The following is an 18,246-nucleotide window of genomic DNA, read 5'->3' as shown; positions in this document are numbered from 1 at the left end:
CAAACTGTATCTAGACCATAGAAAACATGTGAATAGTACAGTGATAAATATGGGAGTGCAAATATGTTACTTATTTCATTTCTTTTGGAAAAATAGCCATTAGGGAAATTGCTATAGTAGCTCCATTTTTAATTTTTTTGAGGAAACTTCATACTGGTTTCCATAATAGCTTTGCTAATTTACATTCCCAAAAACAGTGTATAGGGTTCTCTTTTCTCTACCTTGTCATCAAAACTTATTTCTTTTGCATTTTTGATACTATTCATTGTAACTGGAGTAAAGTGATATCTCATTGTGGTTTTGATTTGTACTTCTCTGATGACTAATTTTAAGTTTTTTTTTTCATGTACCTGTTGGACATTTGTACATCTTTTGAAAAATGTTGGTTCAGATCTTTTGCCCATTTAAAAACTGGGTTTTTCCCCCCTATTGAGTTGTTTGATTTCATTCAATATTTTGATATTAACCCTTTATTAGGTATATAGTTTTAAAATATTATCTCCCATTCTGTAGGTTGTCTCTTCACTCTGTTGATTGTTTGCTTTGCTGTGCAGAAACTTTTTAGTTGTATGTATCCTATTTGTCTATTTTGCCATTGTATGTGTGCTTTTGAGGTCTTATTTAAAAAAATTAATGACCAGACCAATGTCACGGACTTTTCCCCATTTTATTGGGTTTTACATTTAAGTCTTTAATCCGTTTTTCACTTTTGCATGTGATGAAAGAGGTAAAATTTCATTCTTCTGAAGGTATCCAGTTTTATCAACATCCTATAAAGAGGCTATCTTTTCTCCAGTATATGTTCTTGGCTTCCTTTTACAAATAGATTAACTATGAGTGGATTTGGGGCCTTCTATTTTGTTCCATTGGTCTGTGTGTCAGTTTATCAGAGATATCTGCATTCCCATGTTCTCTGCAGCATTATTTAAAATATTCAAGATGTGGAATCAATCTAATTGAACATCATCAAATGAACAGAGAAAACGTGATATATATATATATATATATATATATATATATATATATGTAATATTCAGCCTTACAAATAAAGGAATTCATTATTTGGGAAAACATGGATGGAATTTGAGGATATTATACCTAGTGAAACAACTCAGGCACCGAAAAACAAATACTACCTCTTCCCAAATATATGTAGAATCTAAAACAATTGAATTCATAGAAGCAGGGAGTAGAGTAGTGATTACAGAGCCTGGCCAGTAGAGGGAATGGGAGGATGATATGCAAACAAACAAACAATCAAACAAATAAAACTCACACAGGAAAATATTGGTTTTTGTTTATTTTTGAGGCATATTGCCCACCATGGTAAATAGTTTTGTACATTTCAAATGTGGTAAGAGATGTGCTTATAACAACAACAACAACAAAAATTAAGTATTAAAGGTGATATGATAACAGCTTGATTTCATTATTCTACACAGTATTTATAAATCAAACATTGTGTATCCCATGAGTTTATATAATTGCTCATTTACAATAAAACTGTAAAGTTTTCTTTGGACGGGGGGACCAGGGATTGAATTCAGGGGCACTAGGCCACTGAAACACATCCCCAGCTCTAGTTTTGTATTTTATTCAGGATCAGGGTCTCACGGAATTGTTTAGTGCCTCGATTTTGTTGAGGCTGGCTTTGAACTCACGATCCTCCTGCCTCAGCCTCTGGAGCTGTTGGAATTACAGGTGTGGGCCACCTCGCCCAGCTGTGAGTTCAATTTTGTCAGGACATTATTTGTGGACATCTTTTTAAGCCTAACTGTCATGAGAGGTTTCTACAGACTCAGTTTGAGGCACAGTTAGATTCAACCAAATCTATTTTATTAATGCTCATCACATTTTAGACACACATCCTAATTCTAATTCCTAACTGCTTCTACACTCGAAGGTCCCAGATACTCACCTGTGAGTCGCTGGAACTTGATCCTGGCTGGAGGAGTCTGGTGCAAGGGGGAACAACAACAACGGATGTCTCAGTCTATCTGTTCAGGTCCTTTTAGTTCTGCCGGCCCCCAAAAGTCTGGGTTTTTAAGTCCTAGTTCGATTTTGCTTGCGACTGTAACTGGGTGTGGCCTAGAGTGTATGCCCAGGTTGTAGATTCTTGCATCACTAACTTAAGTCTATCTAAGTTCTGCAGTTTATCTTAAATTTTGCAGTTCACATTACATCATGGGCATATTGCTTATAGTCTGCTTTTATCCAACACACATGCTAGTTAATATAATCAACAGTTAATAATCCTGTTTATTTCTGGTACTCATATCACTGACTTCAGGATTTATCCTTCCAAAAAGGATTTGTGTTTGCTTTTGTTTGATATTTGGCTTAATCTTTCTTTCTCTTTTCTTTTTTCTTCTCCTTCTCCTTCTCCTCCTTCTCCAAATAGGCACTATAAATTTGGGCTCCAATGTGAATGTGAGTTGGAACTCTTTGAAGATCCTTATTTTATGAAAAATGTTATTATTAGATTTCCTACTTTGTCAGGCCAGAGGATTTTGTCTCCTGGCACCTGAGTTCTCATTATCTGGGGTCAGTCCTTAATGCAAGCTGAGATTTTGGAGTTTGCTTGTTCCTCTGGATTAGTGCTCCAGGACCACTGAGGATTTCTCTTACTTCCCTATAAGCCCAACAATGTATTTAAAAGAATATTTAAATTTTGGGGATAGCATTTTAAGTGTTTTGTAAGTTTTCACTGAAGTGAAAGCTTCAGTGTATCTTATTCACTACATTGTCATAAACAGAAGATTTGGTTCATTTTTTATAGTACACAGTCTTTGGGGAAATTTTTTTGGAGTGTCTTTTGCCCATATCAAAGTAAAAAAGCCCTCATAATACAATTGAACTACTCTGTATAACAACATACAAGATCATTTTTATTCTTTGTTGTTGGAAGCACATCTTTGTTATAAAGAGGTTGCTAAGATATAGCTACATCAGAAAGATATAGCTGTTTACACAGTCTTAGAAAAAATATCATTGTGTGAAATCCAGTGTAGGTACTATAGTTTCTGATATATCACTCAATAAATGGTATGGTACATATATCTAAATGTCTATGTATAATATATACATGAAATCTTTCACTAACCTTAAATATAAACTTGATCCAACACCATCTTCTTGATGTAATGCCAATAATTTCACCTTCAGGAAGTTCTTCATTTCTTCCTAGTTTTGTAAATGCTTTAAGACTTTTCAGGTAAAGAACACCATTTATCAGAAAAAATACCCCATCATGTGAAAGGTTCACTTGCTCCACGCTGTGCCTTTCCTTATTACTCAGAACCTCTGGAGGTATTCTGACTGTGTTCCAAGTGTGGAATGAATCGTTGGTTTGAAAGGTCTCCATGTCAGCTACCACCACAATAAATGAAGGAACACAAGCAAGCCAGGAATACTTTAACTGACTCCCAGCTGGCGAAGAGATTGGTAAAAAGCCAGGATCCTCAGGTATGGTCATTAAAGGAACAGTCAGCAGAAAAGGAAGATCTGCAATAAAGCAGTCTTGAAAAGTCACTTCGTTTCCTTTAATCTCCTTTATTATATCATCTGCAGCCATTGGCAAATTAATATACCACAGCCTAAGAAGAGAAAAATGAAAAAATTAAGAATAAAATTATCTCTCTCCTCTCATCCATCTTGCAGAGTATCATCTTTAATTTTTTTTAATATTTATCAATAGAAATCTAGATAAAGCAAATAATACTGAAATTCGACCACTGCTCCATTTCTTCTCATTTTCCATTTTTGTCCCAAAGGAAAATGATCTTGAGTCTTAAAGCTCTTTCTTCTGCAATATGTTTCCATATTCCTAAATATTCTTATACTGCTCTTTATTAACATGTTATCTTTATACATTATCTATTGCCTTCTGATATGGAAGATAAAGATTTATTTCTTGTATATCATACCTACCTATATGTCTTTTCTTCTCATCTCTCAAATTATACCACAATGATTAGTTAAATCAGTGGAGTCTTTATATGGTCATTAATACTTGAGTATTAATGACCATAGTACTGATGTGTAAATATTTATATATACATAAATATTAATAATTATAGTCAGCTATACTATGATTATATTTTCTTTCACATAGATATTACATATATAATTTTTCCTAGAGTTAATAATTATACAAATGGACTTATTATAAAGGACTTGCTCATATGATTATAGAAGGTAAGAAGCCCCATGATGTGCCAGCTGTAAGACTATAGTAGTTCTAGTCCAAGCTCAAAGGTCATGAGAACCACATAAATCAATGGTGTAAATACTGGTCTGATACCAGAGACTCATGAACTGGGGTGCAAATGATAAAAATTCTGGTCCAAGTCTTGAGATTTGAGAATTAGGGGAGCTCATGTGTGAGTGCAGGAGAAGATGGAAGTCCAATTCAAGCAGAGAGTAAAGTGAATCTTGCTCTACCCCTTTGTTCTATTCAGGACTTCAGGGGATTGCCCAATGCTCAAATCACACTGGTGAGAGTGATGTTCTTTATGCAGTCCACCAACTAAAATGCTAATCTTTTCCAGAAACATTCTTACAGATACATCCAAAAATAATACTTTACCAGTAATCTGGGCATCCCTTAACCATCAAGTTAACACATAAAATTAACCATCGTAAGTCCATCCCTTATCAACTTGGTAGCATAAGTATCTCTGTCTATCATACTTAATTTCTAAATAAAGCCAACAAGTTGATGATACTACCTAACATGATGCAAGTATCCATCAATGTTTATCAACCAAAACTGCACTATTGCCTTCCCCAGAAAAGGGAGTAAAGTCATTTAGTGATAGTTTTTTTTTCTGATATCTTACGATTTATGGCATAAAAATATGGCATAAAACTAACAACACTTAAATTCAGGCAAAGTCAATAAATAAAATTTAAATTATGTGATAACATAATAAGAGGAAAGAAAACAAGGAATATATATATATATATATATATATATATATATATATATATATATTTGAGTTATGGTTTAGATACGAGGTAGTGACCCTCAAAAGCTCATGTGTGATAAAATGCAAGTAAGTTTAGAGGTGAGATGACTGAGTTTTGAGAGCATTACCTAATTAGTGTATTAATCCTCTGATAGGGATTAACTGTAGGCAAGTAGGGTGTGGCTGGAGGAGGTAGGTCACTAAGTGTATGCCTTTGGGATTTGTATTTTGCTGTAGTGAGGGAAACACTTCCTCTCTTTCTCTCCCCCCCCCCACACCCTCTGTTTCCTGGTGTCATGTCCTGAGCTGCTTTTCAGTAATGGATAGAACAACTAGTAACAGATCTTACAAGGTAACAGAAGACTTGAACAACTCTATCAATCAACTAGTACTAACAGATATCTGTAGAATACCCCAATAAAAAATAGCAGAACACAGATTCTTCGTAAGTATACAGGGAACATTGTCTCAATAAATTTAAAAGTATTTTATTTACTGTTATGGGTTGGATGTGAGGTCTCCCCCAAAAGTTCACATGTGATATAATGTAAGAAGATTTGGAAGAGAAATGTCTGATTGGAGGAGAAATGATAGCTTTAACTTAATTAGTGCATTAATCCCTGATGGGATTATCTAGTGTGATGTGGCTATAGGAGGTGGTTTGTTGGGGGTGTGGCTGTGAAGTATATATTTATCTGGCAAGTGAAGACCTATTATTCTGGTTCTGATCATCATGTGAGCTGCTTCCCTCTGCCACACTTTTCTGCCATGATGTTCTGCCACACCTTGACCCTGGAGGAATAGAGGTGGTTGTCTTTGAATTGAAACCTCTGAAACCCTGAGCTCCCAAATAAACTTGTCCTCCCCATACAGTTGTGCTGGTTGGGTCTTTTAGTCACAGCAGTGAAATAGCTGACTAAACAACTATGAAGAAGTGAAATTATAAATCAATAAAAAGTAAACTTGGAAAACTCCCATGTATGCAAAAATTAAACCATGTATACTTAAATAACCAATGGGTCCAGGAAGGAATCACAAGCTTAATCAGAAAATACTTTAATATGAATGAAAGTGAAGACATAACATACTACAAAATATGGGATGCAGCTGACGCAGCACACAAAGAGAAATTTAGAGTTGTAAGTGCCTATCTGGAAACTATCATGCTAAGTGAAATAAGCTGGTCCCCCCAAAACAAAGGTCAAATGTTCTCTCTGATATGTGGATTCTAACACACAACAAGGGGGGATAAGAGGGAAGAATAGAAGTTCAGTGGATTAGAGAAAGGGGAATGAAGGGAAGGGAGGGGCTAGGAATTAGAAAGACAGTAGAATTAAAAAAAAAAAGAGAGAGACAAAAATTGGCAACCTAATTTTCCACCTCAAGAAACTGAATAAATAGGGCAAACTAAGCCTATAAAAAATGGAAGGAAAGGAATAACAAGGATTAGTGCTTAAATTAATGAAATAAAGAATAAATAAAATAAAGAAAATCAGTGAAAGCTAGTGTTGGTTCTTTGAAATGATCAACAAGATTGAATAATGTTTAACTTGTCTGTCAGAAAATGAAGATTTTAAATTACTCAAATCAGGAATGAAAAAAAAAGAATATAACTAATAAAATTATAGAAATAAAAGAGAATTGTAAGGGAATAAATCAGATGAATGGACAAATTTCTAGGAAGATACAAAGTATTGAAAATTGATTCAAGAAGAAATCAATGATCTGAACAGACCTATAGCAAGTTAAGAAATTTAATTGTTAATAATTTTAAAAATCTACCCACAAATAAAGCCCAGGTCCAGATGGCTTCATGGATGAATCCTACTTAATGATAAAAATATTAAAAAACTAGGAATAGAAGAGAACTTTCTCAACCTAATAGTAAAGTGAATCTATGAAAAAACCCACAAAATAACTGAATATTTGCCTTCTAATATTAGGAACAAGATTATTTGCCTTCACAAGATTGATTTGCCTTCACATATTGTATTCAATATGTGTAGTAGAGTTCTTAGCCATGGCAATTAGTAAAGAAAAAATAGAAACAACCTTTAGCTTGGAAAGGAAGAAGTAAAACTATCTTTATTCCCACATGACATCATTTTGTATAAAAAAAAATACTGAAGAGTGCACAAAACTGGTTAGAACTAATAAACAAGTTCAGCAAGTTTTCAGGATACAATATTGATGTAGAAAAATTCAATCATATTTTTGTATATTAGTAATAAACAATCCAGGAATGAACAAATCCATTCCATTTGCAACTGCATAAAAAATAAGAATTTAACAAAAGAAGCGTAAAACTTATACTCTGAAAACTACACAATGTTGTTGAAAAAAGATTTGAATAAACAGAAAGTTTATATTCATGAGTGGGAAGACTTAGTTTTGTTATGATAATATACACCTCAAATTGATCAGTTTTTCAATATAATTCCTTACAAATCCCAGATGACTTCTTTGCATAAAATGACAAGCTGATCCTAAAATTTTTTATAAACCTCAAGAGACCCGGAAGAGTCAAAATAGTCTTGAAGAAGAACAAGGATGGAGGATTGACACTTCCTGATTTTAAAACCCACTAATAAACTGAAAAAAAAAAAAAGTGGTGTTGGCATAAGTATTGAAGCCAGAAATAAATAAAAGAGGTACTCAGTTTAGATAAGTAAATGGGGTCAGATGGGGGAGGCCAATTTGGATCTGGGAAGTTGGAGAGGGATTAAAATGTTAATGCCTTCAGAGCCCTTCCTCTACCCTTATCAAGAAAACCTGCCCTGGCTCCAACCTGTTGCTAAGGTCACCTGTCCCAGGGATTGTTACTTCCTACAGAGAGTTATAAAAGTTGGTAATTAATGCTACCTGGGCCCCCTTCCTGCTTAGCCCCTTGTCTGCTTCTCATCTTTTGGCCATTCCATCTAGCATCTCCTGGGCCTGGTCACCTATGCAGGAAGGAGAGAGATAAGAGGTAAAGAGCAGGAGAACAAAAGGATCCTAGGACATATAAAAAAGGCAGAAAGCTCTCACTTCTTGTGATAGCAGGTTACTTCTCCCAGGAGAAGTCTATGTTACCCCTTTTTAAATAAACCCTGCTTTATATGCTTGCCTCTGGGTGCTTCTTTAATGTTATACTTCAACATGTGAGGAAGCAGGACTTGTCACTGATAACTGGTGGTATCAGTATAAACATACAAGGCAATAGAATAAAATTGAAAAATCCTGGAATAAATGGCTTTTTGTTGTTGTTGTTGTTGTTGTTGTTGTTGTTACTGGGAATGAGCCCAGGGCCTCGTGCAATCTAGGCAAGTGCTCTCCCACTGAGCTTCATCTGTGACTCTTTTTAAATTTTTTTTTTTTTTCAGACAGGAACTCGCTGAGTTATCCAAGTGGGCTTCAAACTTGTGATCCTTCTGCCTTGTCCTCCTGAGTAGCCAGTATTACATGTATTCACCACAATGCCCAGCTTATAACTTGACTTTTCAACAAAGAGTGCCCAAACAAGACAATGGGGAAAAATAGTCTTTCGACAAATTGTGCTGGGACAACTACATCTTTAGATTTCTAATTAATTTGGATTGTTATCTCACACCACAAAAATGAACTCAAAATAAATCAAAGACCTAAACATATAAGCTAAGACTCAGAAGAAAATACTGGTAAATCTCTAACTTTAGATTTGGCAATGGTTTCTTTTGATGTGACACCAAAGGTACAAGGAACTAAAGATAAAAATAGATAAACTGAACTTCATAAAAATTAAAAACTTTTGGGTTTCAAGGATATTACGAGAAAGCATTAAAAGACAACCTAAAAACAGGAAAATATTTGTAAATTGTGTATCTGACTTGCATTTAGAATACATAAAGAATTCTTATAACTCGATAATAAAAAGACAACCAGATTATAGCATGGGAAAGGAGTTGAATAAAGGACATATAAGTGAAAAAATAAGCATATGAAAAGATGCTCAATATCATAAGTTATGAGAGAACTACAGACCTACAATGAAATACTATTTCACACCAAGTGCAGTAGCTATAGTTTAAAAGACAGTCGAAAAACAAGAGTTGGTGAGGATGTAGAGAAATTGGAATCCTCATATACTGCTAATAGAACTGTGAAATGATACAGCAACTTTAGAAAACTGTCTGGCAGTTTCCTTGAAGATACCATTTGACTCCTAAGAGGAATGAAAATGTATGGTCACACAAAGGCTGGTACATAAATGTTCATAGCAGCATTCTTCATAATAGCTCCACAAATGAAGAGTGAATAAATCTATTGTGACATATCCATATAATACAATATTATTTGTCATAAAATGGAATGGAATACTGATAAAGTACTACAACATGTACAGAGCCTGAAAACATGATGCTAGCTGAAATAAAAGCCAGTTACAAATACTGTATATTGTATGATTCTCTTGGTATGGAAATACCCAGAATAGGCAAATCTGTAGAAACAGAAAATAGATTAATAGTGCTACTAATCTAATGGGAATGAGGAAATGGGGTTTCTTTTTGACTTGATAAAGACACTCTACAATTAGATAGTGATGATAGATGCATAACTCTGTAAATGTACTGATACCATTGAATTGATTTGAACCATTCTTGTAGTTTTAAAGGGAGGACATAAATTATAGTTCAATAAAGCTTTTTAAAATAGAAAAGAAACAAATGGTATCTATAACCTTCCTGATTAATCATAAAAGGCCTCTAGTTTGATTTTATAGGGACTGTTTTTTTTTCTACCTCCCTACTTTCCAAGTTTTATCAAGTCAGAAGGAATTTAAGCTTCAGATGATCATTTTAAAGATATTTTATCCCCTGGAATGTTACATCTTATGGTACCCATGAATTTCACTTTTATGTGTCTACTAGAATGCACATTTTTCTCAGGTCTCAGTTAGAAACCTGGGCATATCTCACTCCCTCCCCCTACCTGGAATGTTCTCCCAATTTGCTAACATTTCTTTTCAATAATGCAAATGTTATCCTTTTAGGAAAGCCCTCCCCAATTTCCTCTCCTCCAAGCCTGAGTTGGTATACCCTCTATGTGTCCCACTCCACCCTAGGCTCACTTCTATCATAACATCTCTGTTTGCTTGTCTCACTACTGAAAGGTCTTCAAAGGCAGTAACCTATATCCTTTAGTTATAAGAACCTTACCCTGTACCCAGGTGGCTCAATGGATTAAGAAAGGCCATCCACATCTTGTTACTAAGTTTAACAGTAACAATAGATGCTACTTCTCGGGTAGAATTTTTAGTGTGTTTATGTGTGTGTGCACATGCAAATGTGTGTGCAGTGGTGGTAGTGGTGATTATAACATCCATATATGTTAGTCGCTTTTCATTGCTGTGACCAAAGTACCTAATAAGAACAACTTAAAGAATGAAGAGGTTATTTTGGGCTCACATTTTCTGAGGTTCAGTCTGTGGTTTGCAGACTGCATTGCTCTAGGCCTGAAAGTAGAACATCATGGTAGAAGGGCATGGTGGAGGAAAGCTCCCCAGCTCATGATAGCCAGGAAGCAGAGAGTGGGAGGAACTAGGGACAAAGTATATATCGCCAAAGCCATGACCCCAGTGCCCTACTTCCTCCATCCATGTGTCACCTGGTTATAGTTACCACCCAGTAGCGTGGTCCTTTCAAATCATTAATCCATCAAGTGGACAAATCCATTGATGAGGTTATAGCTCTCATAATCTAATCATTTCAACTCTCAATATTCCTGCATTGCCTAACATGAGTTTTTTCGGGGACAACTTATATCCAAACCATAACACCATTCTACCATTGTGGCACACTCTCAGAAACTAGAAGAAAACGTTTAAAAAATATTGCCAGGATTTGCCACCACCCCCAATAAGGCTTTTGGATTGAAGTTTAGGTTTTAACAAATTGTGAAACTATCACCCAAGAGTTTGGCTTGGCATTTTGTGAGTTGGTAATTAGTCCTGATTATCACACAATTTTTTTTTCTATCATAAAAGAAGTCTCTTTGGATATTACTTAGAAGATATAGTACATAAAATTCCACCAGGGTTTTTAAGTCTTTTAAAAGTTTCTGATATTTTTTTAAAAAATCAAACCTGAATTGTATATTTGGAATTAAAAAAAATAAAATACCCCTTTATCTTCGGGTTTTCATGAGAAAAATAAGCCTTTCTCTTCAAAACTGTATATATGGTGGGCCTCTGTCCCAAAGTGGCCAACTGCCTGCTTAGTATTACAGAATTCTGTAAAAACAAAATAAAATTTCTCTTTTAGTCTTTTTATAGCCAAAAATATTGTAAATTACATCACGACATATTGAATTTGTTAGTTTAGACATTCTTTACATTTCTAAATTTACCATACTTTCAATATCTAGCTTTTTAAAACCATTTAGCTTACTCCCCATTATAAATTTATGAATTATAAGTCGTAATACAGTTTCCAACATGTCAAAAAAAATCATGAATTATCAGAATCCTTTATGAACTGACACTATGGCGATCCTGAAATATATAACCCTTTGTTTTTATCACTATGAACTACATAATGAAGTTTCTAGAATCAGTCTTAGAATTTTTTCTACAGGAGCCTACTTCATAATGACATACGCTTTTAAGGCAGGTTTCAAATGATATCTGGAAACTAAGAAAAATTCTCTTAAAATTCAGATAGGTCTGACATGCTCCTTCCCTCTTTTTCTCACGAGATATAAATAGAAGTTGAATTGAACCAGAATTATTCCCAATACAGCATATTTGAAATAAAGGCAATTGTTTCGTTATGAGAATTCCTTGAATAAAATCTCAGATAATGAGAGCAAGTCTACAATTTTATAGCTTCTTTTTGCCCTAATCCTCTAATACTGCTCTTGTTTAATTTCATAGAAATATGTCAACCACCCACAAAGAGAATTTGAGATTGCCATGATGAGTGTCAATAAGGGTCACAGGATATGGGGCCATCTAATAGGAGAATCTAACTACTGGCAATAAAGAAATGGTGTGGTCCAGGAAGGCCCCTTAAATAATATACATTTAATAAATCTGATAGAGAAATGTAGGTTTTCCTAGAAAACACTTAATGAATGATAGATATTTTCATTGTTTTCTGCGAATCTTATTTATTTTTCAGGATTTTATAAAGCTACATTTTATGCAACTGTTATAGCATTCTTAATGAGGCAGAGAATAATTTGGAAATAAAATAACACAAGAAAATTACAGAACAAAAGACCAAGAAAGAGTTTGTTATGTAAACAAACTTTAAAACTTATTTTTCCATTAAAAAGGTAATTCATGGTTATTAAAGATAATTTCATAAATACAGAAAAAATACTATATATATTTTTTCCCATAAATAGGATTGTTGTTTTTGAAAAGATGCTTGGAAACATGATTACTAGACCAAGTTAAAAACATTTTAAAACTCTTGATACATGTTACAGAATAATTTCTAAAACAATTATCTTAATCCATTTTATTACTAGTAATCCATAACAGACCGTTTCACCACACTATTGCCAATGCTTGTATTATTATTTTTAAAGTATTTTTTTTATCAATATGTGATGATTGTACATGTTGTTAAATATAATAAACCTAGCTTGCTTCATTTTACCTGATTTTTCAGCAGCATTTGATACACTGGACTGATTTCTCCATTTGAAACGCAGCATTCAGCCTTAGATCCTCCTTTCTTCTCTTATTACATCCTTTTCCTAGGAGATCTCATGCACTCACAAAGCTTCAAGTACCATATCATTTTTGAACAACTCCTCAAATTGTATAGCTCAGATCCCAAGTTTTATACCTAGCTCTATATCCAAGCATCTAATTAGATTCTTAACTTTGTTAGCTTTTCACTTCCTGTGACCAAAATGTCCAAGAAGAATAACTTAGAGAAAGAAAGATTTATTTTGGCTCATGGTTTCAGAAGAGTCAGTCCATGTCCAGCAGGCTCCATGGCTTTGCCCCTGAAGTGAAGCAGACTTTCATGGCAAAGGGCATGGCAGAGGGAAACTTTCAACTCATGGCAGCCACAAGGAGTGTGTGTGTGGGGGGGAAAGGGACTGGAGAAAAGCCCTTTCAGGGCACGCCCCCTATGACCTACATCCTCAACCTGTACCCACTTCCATGTAGTCTGTTGAGGCATCAAAGAATTCATCTATGATGAGATCAGAGCCTTCATGATCCAATCATTTCCCCAAATCCCCCACCTCTAAACACAGGAAGCTTTGGGGGACATAATAGATTGAAATCATAATGGCAACCTTGACATTTTATTGTCTCACCAGCACTTCAAACCAATGTCCAAACCTGGATTGCTGCCTTAAGGCTTTGCCTCTCAAGCCTGCATTTATAAACGTTCATTGAATGAACAAAGAAAAAAGTGTTGCCTCATTCAGAGGAGAGAACAGCTCTCTTACAGCTATGACAGAAGCATTCTAGACATAAGGAGTGTCGCAGAAGGGGACGACTAGTAAGTAGAAAGGTTAGAGAAAAGATAGGCAGGGACCACATCATGCTAAGCTCTGCACATTTGGAAAACATTTTGGCTTTCATTCTTAGTACAATGAGCAAATAATGAAGATATTTTATATAGGATTTTTAATTGATTTTTTGAAAATACTTTGATTCACAAAAAGTTTTCCCCAACTTTCCCCAGTGACAATAATTTATATACTCCTAGTTTGTTGTCAACATAACAAAATTGATGTTGCTACAAGTCTATTAACTTAGATACCAAACTTATTTATATTTCACCAAATTTTACAGGCACCCTTTTTCTTTTTTGCATAGTTCTGTGAAATTTTAACACATGTGTGGATTCGTGTGGCCATTACTACAACCAGAACACAGAACTGAATGTGTCACAAAGTAGAAACCCGTTTATGTTACCACTTAAGGGCCATAACTGCCTATAAAACGTAACCACTGGACAACAGTTATCTGTTTTCCATTTTTACAATTTTGTCACTTCCAAAATAAATGTAATTATATACTACATGTGTCTTGCTTGATCTAACTATAGCCATTTAGAATCATAATTGCCGTGATTGCCCCTGAGGAACACTGATTGATTTCCCCTGCATGGTTTCCCAGTTTACTACAAAAAAAAAAAAAAAAAAAAACAACCAACCAACCAACAAACAAACAAAAAAACAATTAGAGTAGAGTGTCGAACTTTTTGACCAGAAAGTAGAGCCCACAGTGCCAGAAAAGACTTAAATCCTTGATATTAGCTTGAGATAAACAATGTATTCTGACTTAGATGAAAGTCACTCTTGTCCTGACCACAAAATAAGCCTACTTCCTCAGACCCCAAATTGTAAGGATCCCCTGGGCTTGCCACTACCCTTGACCATGCTTCTGTCATAAGTTCTCACTAAATTGTATTCTGTGCAATCCTTTGTTTATCCATCATCAATGGACATTTGGGCTGTTTCCTGCGTTTGGGTATTGAGAATGATGCCTTGAACAGAAGTGTACAAATATCTGCTCATGTTTCTGCTTTCAAAGCATTGGATGTATACCCCAAAATGGAATTGCTGGACCCAATAGTAACTACATTTTTTTTTTGAGATACTAAAATACTTGTTTCCATAGTACCTGCAACCATCCTATAGTCCCACCAACAGTGCACAAATATTCCAGTTTTTCTATAGCCCCTCCAACACTTTCTGGGATTATTTTGTTTGGGGGATATTATAATAGCCACCCCAATGGGTATAAGGTAATATCTCATCATGGTTTGGATTTAAAATTTCCTAATGATTAGTTAGGAATAATATTAAGCATTATGCTTAATTAATATTAAGCATATTTTAATGCCTTTATTTGTCATTTATATAGTCGGAGAAATGTGTGTTCAATTCCTTTGCTCGTTATTAAGTTTCTTTTTGTTGTGGTTGAGTTTTGACTGTTATCAACATATTCTGGATAATAATATCAGATGAATGATTTACTAATATTTTCTTTCATTGTCTTTTTACTCTGCTGATAGTGTCCTTTAATGCATGAAAGATTTTAACTTGGGCTAAGGCTATTTTTTCTTTTGTTGCTTGTGCCATTTGTGTAATAGCCAAGAAATCACTGCCAAATCTAATGTCATGAAATGTTTCACTTTTTACTTCTAAGGGTTTTATAGTCCTAGTTTTTACATATAAGGACTGAACTATTGATAAACACAGCAACTTAGATAGATGCAGAGTTAAAAAGCCACTTTCAAAATGTTATTGTTTTGGGGAAATCCTACAGGGACGTAGCATATAACACAATGTAATATTATTCAGCTTCAAAAATTAAGGAAATTCTGAAACATTGTATGCCATGGATGAATCTTCAATATTTTACACTAAATGAAGTAATCAGTCACAAAAAGGCACATATTGTATTATTTTACTTATAATAATTCTCTACAGGCCAGGATGAAATCCCTCACCAAAAATTTAAGCTGTTAGAATCAGATCATGGACTTGTAGCCTCCAGAATTGCGAGAGAATAAAACTCTTTTAAATTTTTTAATTTGTTCTTTTAAATTATACATGACAGTAGAATGCATTTTGATACATCATATATAAATGGAGTATAACTTCTCATTTTTTGGTTTTATATGAGTATAGACATTGGTCATATAATCATATATGCACATAATATAGTAATGTCCAATTCATTCAGTTATCTTTCCTATTCCCATTGCACCTCCTTTTCCTTCAATTTCCTTTGTCTAATGCAAAGTACTTCTATTCTTCCATAACCCCCACCACTATTGTGAATTAGTATCTGCAGATGAGAAAAAACATTTGGCCTTTGATTTTTTGGGGGATTAGCTTATTTCACCCAGCATGATATCCTCTATCCACTTACTGACAAATGCCATAATTTCATTATTCTTTGTGGCTGAGTAATATTCCATTGTGTATATATACCACATTTTTCTTTATCTATTTATCTGTTGAAGGGCATGTAGTTTGGTTACATAGTTCAGCTATTGTGAATTGAGCTGCTATAAACATTGATGTGTCTGTGTTACTGTAGTGTACTGATTTTTTTTAAGAGAGAGAGACAGAGAATTTTTTAATATTTATTTTTTAAATTTTTGGTGGACACAACATCTTTGTTTGTATGTGGTGCTGAGGATCGAACCTGGGCTGCACGCATGCCAGGCGAGCATACTACTGCTTGAGCCACATCCCCAGACCCTAGTGTAATGATTTTTAAGTCCTTTGGGTATAAACCGAGGAGTGGGTAACTGGGTCAAATGGTGGTTCCATTCTAAGTTTTCTGAGGAGTCTCCATACTGCTTTTCAGATTGGTTGCACCAATTTGCAGTCCTACCAATAAGGTATGAGTGTACCTTTTCTCCCACATCCTTGCCAATATTTATTGTTACTTGGATTCTTGATCATTTCCATCCTGACTGAAATGAGATGAAATCTCATTGTAGTTTTAATCTGCATTTCTTTAATTGCAAGAGTTGATGAATATTTATTCATGTATTTGTTGGTCAACTGTATTTCTTCTGTGAAGAAGAATGGGCCAGTTCCTTGGCCCATTATTTGATGGAGTTTTTTTGTGTTAAGTTTTTTGAGTTCTTTATATATTCTGGAGATTAATGCTCTGAGGCACAGGTGGCAAAGATTTTCTCCCATTCTGAAGGCTCTTCACATTCTTGATTGTTTCCTTTGCTGTGAAGAAGCTTTTTAGTTTGATAACATCTCATTTATTGATTCTTGATTTTGCTTCTTGGGCTTTAAGAGTCTGGTTGAGGAATTTGGTTCCTAAGCCAATATAATGGAGATTTGGGCCTACTTTTTCTCCTGGTGGGTGCATACTCTCTGGTCTAATGCCTAGGTTCTTGATTTACTTTAAGTTGAGTTCTGTGCAGGGTGAGAGAGAGGGCTTGATTTCATTTTGCTACATATGGATTTCCAGTTTTCCCAGCACCATTGGTTGAAGAGACTAACTTTTCTCCAATGTATGTTTATGGTACCTTTGTCTAGTATGAGATAACTGTATTTACGTGGGTTTGTCTCTGGGTCTTCTATTCTGTTCCATTGGTCTTCATGTCTGTTTTGTTGCCAATATCATACTTTTTTTTAAAACTATAGCTCTGTAATATAATTTAAGGGATAGCATTGTGATACCTCTTGCTTCACTTTTCTCACTAAGGATTGCTTTGGCTATTCTGGAACTCTTATTTTTCCAAATGAATTTCATGGCTGCATTTCTATTTCTGTGAAGAATATCATTGGAATTGTAGTAGGAACTGCATTAAATCTGTATAGTGCTTTTGGTAGTATGGCCATTTTGACAATATTAATTCTGCCTATCCAAGAACATGGGCGATCTTCCCGTCTTCTAAGGTCTTCTTCAATTTCTTTCCTCAGTGTTCTATGGTTTACATTGTAGAGGTCTTTTACCTCTTTTGTTAGATTGATTCCCCATTTTTTTGAGGCTATTGTGAATGGGATAGTTTTCCTATTCTCTTTCAGTTGATTCATCACCGGTGTATAGGAATGCAACTGTTTTATGGGTGATAATTTTATATATTGCTACTTTGCTGAATTCATTTATGAGTTCTAGAAGTTTTCTGATAAAGTTTCTTGGGTCTTCTAAATATAGAATCAAGTTGTCAGCAAACAGGGCGTCTGAGTTCTTCTTTTCCTACTTGTATCCCTTTAATTTCTTTCTTCTGTTTAATTGCTCTGGCTCAAGTTTCTAGGACTACGTTGAATAGAAGTGGTGAAAGAGGGCATCCCCTGTCTTGTTCTAGTTTTTAGAGGAAAAGCTTTAAAATTTTCTCCATTTAGAATGATGTTGGTCTTGGGTTTGGCATATATAGCTTTTACAATGTTGAGGCATGTTCCTACTATCCCTAGTTTTTTCTATGTTTTGAACATAAATGGATGCTGTATTTTGTGAAATGGTTTTTCTGCATCTCTTGAGATAATCATGTGATTCTTGTCTTTAAGTCTATTGACGTGATGAATTACATTTATTGATTTCTGTATGTTGAACCAACCTTGCATCTCTGGGTGAACCCCACTTGATCGTGGTGCACTATGTTTTGGGATGCAACTTGGTAGTATTTTATTAGGAATTTTTGTGTCTTTGTTCATCAGGGATATTGGTCTGAAGTTTCCTTTCCTTGATGTGTCTTTTTTTAGTTTTGGTATCAGAGCGATGCAAGCTTCATAGAATGAGTTTGGAAGGGTTCCCTCCTTTTCTGTCTCATGGAAAAATTTGAAGAGGATTGTTGTGTGTTCTTCT

General features: G+C 34.7%; 1 protein-coding gene across 1 annotated transcript in view; it reads right to left on the bottom strand.

The window, feature by feature from the left end:
- Catspere (catsper channel auxiliary subunit epsilon) overlaps positions 1-18,246 on the bottom strand; it is a 151,119-nt gene that overhangs the window by 92,966 nt on the left and 39,907 nt on the right. Inside the window, exons 9-10 of the mRNA XM_077802935.1 lie at positions 11,108-11,217; positions 3,104-3,596 (exon numbers count right to left, since the gene is read on the bottom strand). Coding sequence (XP_077659061.1) covers positions 3,104-3,596; positions 11,108-11,217 — 603 coding nt within the window. The remainder of the gene's footprint in view (positions 1-3,103; positions 3,597-11,107; positions 11,218-18,246) is intronic.

This window comes from Urocitellus parryii, chromosome 9, assembly GCF_045843805.1.
Source record: "Urocitellus parryii isolate mUroPar1 chromosome 9, mUroPar1.hap1, whole genome shotgun sequence".
In the NCBI taxonomy this organism is placed as follows: Eukaryota; Metazoa; Chordata; class Mammalia; order Rodentia; family Sciuridae; genus Urocitellus; species Urocitellus parryii.
Note: the sequence above shows the minus strand (reverse complement) of the source record. Positions and strands in the feature narration are given on the sequence as shown.